Source organism: Limulus polyphemus, unplaced genomic scaffold (assembly GCF_000517525.1).
Source record: "Limulus polyphemus unplaced genomic scaffold, Limulus_polyphemus-2.1.2 Scaffold2738, whole genome shotgun sequence".
NCBI classification, from domain to species: domain Eukaryota; kingdom Metazoa; phylum Arthropoda; class Merostomata; order Xiphosura; family Limulidae; genus Limulus; species Limulus polyphemus.
This window is the reverse complement of record NW_013668348.1, coordinates 10,255-14,700: the sequence shown is the minus strand read 5'-3', so window position 1 is coordinate 14,700 and position 4,446 is coordinate 10,255. Positions and strand designations below refer to the sequence as shown.

The window sequence follows — 4,446 nt, the reverse complement described above, 5'->3', positions numbered from 1 at the left end:
ATGTGACGGTCAATCCCACTATTCGTTGGTAAAAGAGTAGCCCAAGAGTTGGCGGTGGGAGGTGATGACTAGCTGCCTTGGTGATGACTAGCAGTCTTACACTGCTAAATTAGGGACGGCTAGCGCAGTTAGTCCTCGTGCAGCTTTGTTTCAAAACAAACAAAAATATTTAGAAATAATTTTGTGAATTTGGAGTTTCCGAATATTCTATAAAGTTTCGTTTTATAATTTACATATTATGAAATGGGTTAGTGTTTTAAAATCATATCTTATTTCTCATACATCATCGCTGGAAATCGAGCCACAATAATTTAGAGTTATCTGTCTTCTATTCTTACAATAAAACACTTGGCAGTAGATACTAACAGATAAGCAAGTAATAAAAGGTGGAATAAACAAGTTTTTAAATAAAATTTTTTCTCGAAAATCTTAATACTTTCAATAATTAATTTTAACTCGGTGAAAAAAGTAAGAAAAGGTGGTGGTGTTTTAGCGCAAACTATAGAATAGAACAATTGCTCTTTGTTTACCACAAATCCAACTCGAATTTTAGGTTTGTAAGTCTGTAAACTTACCACTGACCCACCGGGCAACAAATAAATGAAGTTAGTTACATTTTACTTACCGTCTTTTATGGTGGTTTTTCTTTCTTCTGAAACAATATCTACGATATAATTCCTGTAAAGATCTCTGGATTTAGCTACCTCCAGCATGTCAATGGATCCGTCTAAAGCATCAATATTTGTATAGCCGTGTTTCTGTAGCTAAACAGAGACAGCAAATAAAACAGGCAATTTTACTCGTAGTCTTAACAAATATGATTGTTGGGCACAGTAAAAACAGTCACTACTTTCATCATAAAATATACGAAGACTGTTGTTAGGTTTAATATACTAATGCACATTTTGGTGTGTCCGAATGCATTTTTGAGAAAACAGTTTTATCGATAAGGACTTCGTATGATGCCTGATTATAAAGCAAAATCATTTATAAAGTTAATAATAACACGTAAACTACACCAATTTATTCACTTAACTTCGGTTGAAGTACATTGATCAGTCTTTCATCTTCGTAAGAACTCGTGTAAGTGACATCGCCTTAACGTTGTTTAACAATTATAATTTTGGAAATAAATCTGTAAGGATGAATTCCAAGCCATAGAAAAATCTACGTAAAAATGAAATTATAGAAATAAGAAAGATGAAGAAAAGATAGTAGTTTTAAATAAAACTAATAATGTTAAAGAAAATTTTAAATAGTGTTTGTTTGTTTGTTCTTTGAATTTCGCGCAAAGCTACACGAGGGCTATCTGCGCTAGCCGTCCCTTATTTTAGCAGTGTAAGACTAGAGGGAAGGCAGCTAGTCATCTCCACTCACCGCCAACTCTTGGGCTACTCTTTTACCAACGAATAGTGGGATTGACCGTCACATTATAACGCCTCCACGGCTGGAAGGGCAAGCATGTTTGGTGGGACGGGGATTCGAACCCGCGACCCTCAGATTGCGAGTCGAGTGCTCTAACCACCTGGCCATGCAGGGCCCTTTAAATAGTGAAACTAAATTTGTGAAATTGGACAAAGATTCAACTAAAACTAGAAATGGTAAATTAAAGCCATCAGGTTCTCATTCTGGTAGCACGCAGGAGTTTCTACCATTCATAAGGATGGGTCTCTGGTTAAACCGACTGGTATTCCAGTTTTTGAGTCGTTAAGTCTAACGAATATACTATCAAAGGTAGTCTTGGTTTTTCTCAATAAATACGAGATTTGAATTATATAATTTTAGTAAAACACCAACAACAAAAAGACCTTATAAATCCAGTAATTTTTTTTCTTTATTAGCTGCTCCCGCTGGCTCAGCGGTAAGTCTGAGGGCTTATAATCCTAAAAATAGGGTTTCGATACTCGCGTTCGACAGGGCACATATTGCACATTGTGTAGCCTTACGTTTAACAACAAAGAAATCAACTTTATTACCTGACATTTCGGTTGTCCAGGGAACATTCAATTAAGACGTAAATGGAGCTAAAGTCTAAAAGGAAAGTCCCCTAATGGAAAAGCTAAAATACGGAGTTCGATTCCCCGCGGTAGACCGCAGATAAACCATTTTGCAGCTATGCGGTAAAAATAACAACAACTAAATGAAACACAAAGGAACGCACGTGTGGTTTACGTGATAGGTTTGAAGTATAAATAAAACAACAGATTGTTGCAGTAGAATGACTCATCGGTAAGAGAGTGAAAAAATGTACATTTAACTATCTAACGACAAATTGTTTTAAAAGATAGTGTTTAACTTCATTTTCGGTTTCTTCTCTCTAATTACTAGTGGTTCTTTATACTTACGTTCTCAAAAGTAGCAGGTTTTGTGTAATATTCAGATTGTAAGAGGACTGTCTGGGATAGGTGGCTGTTCATTTACGAAGTGTTTTGCTACGGTTTTCCTATCAATTTCAAGACTTTCTATATATCTCTCCTGTGTTCTCTAAATCATTGGTATACCCGTCTCTAGTGTAAGTAGCTCCACTTCCTGTAAAGGTAATCTCATAAACATTTATGGTGTTAGATTGATCACCTAATCCACATTCATTAAGTAGACATTTACGTTTTCTACAAAGATATATTTGTTCAGATTTGTGTTTTAGAATATTTCTGTATTATTTTAATTCATAATTCTGAATGACGAATAACTACTCAGGTGTGATTGGTGAGAGAGAGTGAAATATATAAATGTTAATTTTCTCGAGAAATTAATAAAACAATAGTTAAATTATAGAACCAATTGTTTTCATTTCACGTGACTGCAGTATACCCATTAATCCCTACCTATAAAGCAACGGTTGTTAATTTCATTCGTAAAAAAAATGCATTAATACAAAAATTTATGATCTTCCCACTGACATTCTCGAAATTTCAGACTTTAATTTACAATAGTTATTAATAATATTACAGCCAAATGAAAGGAACTGGCATTGGAAATAGAATTGCCAATGTAACTGCACTGACTTTCTCCAATTCACTTGAACAATGACAGAAACAAACAGATTGTTCCCTGCTATATGGCTGAAATACATTGATAATATCTTTTGTATCGGGAATCACGATTTTGGTTCACTATTCCGATTCTACAATTTCATCAGAACAAAACACTGAAATTAAATTTAGATTCGAAATTTCCTCTACTGCGAACACTTTCCCATTTTATTGAGGTATTGATGTTTATCAAAGAAGACCCAATCCACAAAGCTTACACAAAAAGCAATCACATTACATTTAAACTCACTTGATCCTTAATATGTCAAAACAGAACGTATAGCATGACAGTTAACGAGGGTCCACGAGATCTGCAATGACAACGAGGGTAAAGACCATGTCATCAATAATCTACACAAACGTCTACTTCACAGTGTTACGCTACATAGAAACAACCATAACTATTGGTTAATCACATACCTTAACTTAGTCTCCATCCAAAACAATTACACAAATACTGCCGCGATTACGAAGCAGTCAGACCACTGCACCACACGTAGAGCTACCTACACTGGAGAGACAGTCAGACTATTACACAACACGTAGAGCTACCTACACTGGAAAGACAGTCAGACCACTGCACAACACGTAGAGCTACCTACACTGGAGATAAAGTCAGACCACTGAACAACACGTAGAGCTACCTACACTGGAGAGACAGTCAGACCACTGAACAACATGTAGAGCTACCTACATTGGAAAGATGTTAGATCAATGCAATAGATATAGAGTACAAGATAGACATACAAAACCATGATATTGATAATAACGCTATAGCAAAACGCTTCGCTGATGAACGCTTTTAGTTTTGTACACATCAAAAATAAAATAATTATTAAATATTACAAAAAGTATTAAAATGTCGTAGATCCACGGCGTATAAACAGAATCTACACTAAGCTGTTTCCAGTAGAAAATGCAGAAATGAAAGGTAATTTATATTATATTATATAGTGATAGCTTTCCAACGTAACACTGTGTATGGAATATCTGAATGAGCATTGTATAATAGCATTACTGTAAGTCAGAATGTATATTGGTTAAGTAGAACTGGTAGTTAGCCACTCCAGTAATTTGGTATGAAAATATCCATCATTGTAGACACCTATGCTTGTACACGTACTTGCTTCGGAAGAGACTCCCAGATGCAACAGCCATGTCCTTGACGTACAGTCTATTTAACAAAATGTACTTTGTGAATGTTGACTTCTGGTGATTGTAAGGTCGACATGTAATTCAAAACAGCATTTATACTAGTGGTGTAGACTTGTACATTTAGAAAAGTTAAAGGCTCGTGGAAACTAAATATGAAAATCTTGGGTGCCATCGTTTAATGAAAGTATTGTTACGTCTCCGTTTGTTAATTAATTTTCCGTAACTTTGTTCCGACGAAACTTTAGCGACACAAGTCGTT

At 35.2% G+C, this 4,446-nt stretch overlaps 1 protein-coding gene across 1 annotated transcript in view; it reads right to left on the bottom strand.

The window, feature by feature from the left end:
- Positions 1-617: 617 nt before the first annotated feature.
- LOC111087845 (methyltransferase-like protein 27) overlaps positions 618-4,446 on the bottom strand; it is a 10,930-nt gene continuing 7,101 nt past the window's right edge. The window contains exon 3 of the mRNA XM_022395974.1: positions 618-764. Within this exon, the coding sequence (XP_022251682.1) occupies positions 618-764 (147 nt within the window). The remainder of the gene's footprint in view (positions 765-4,446) is intronic.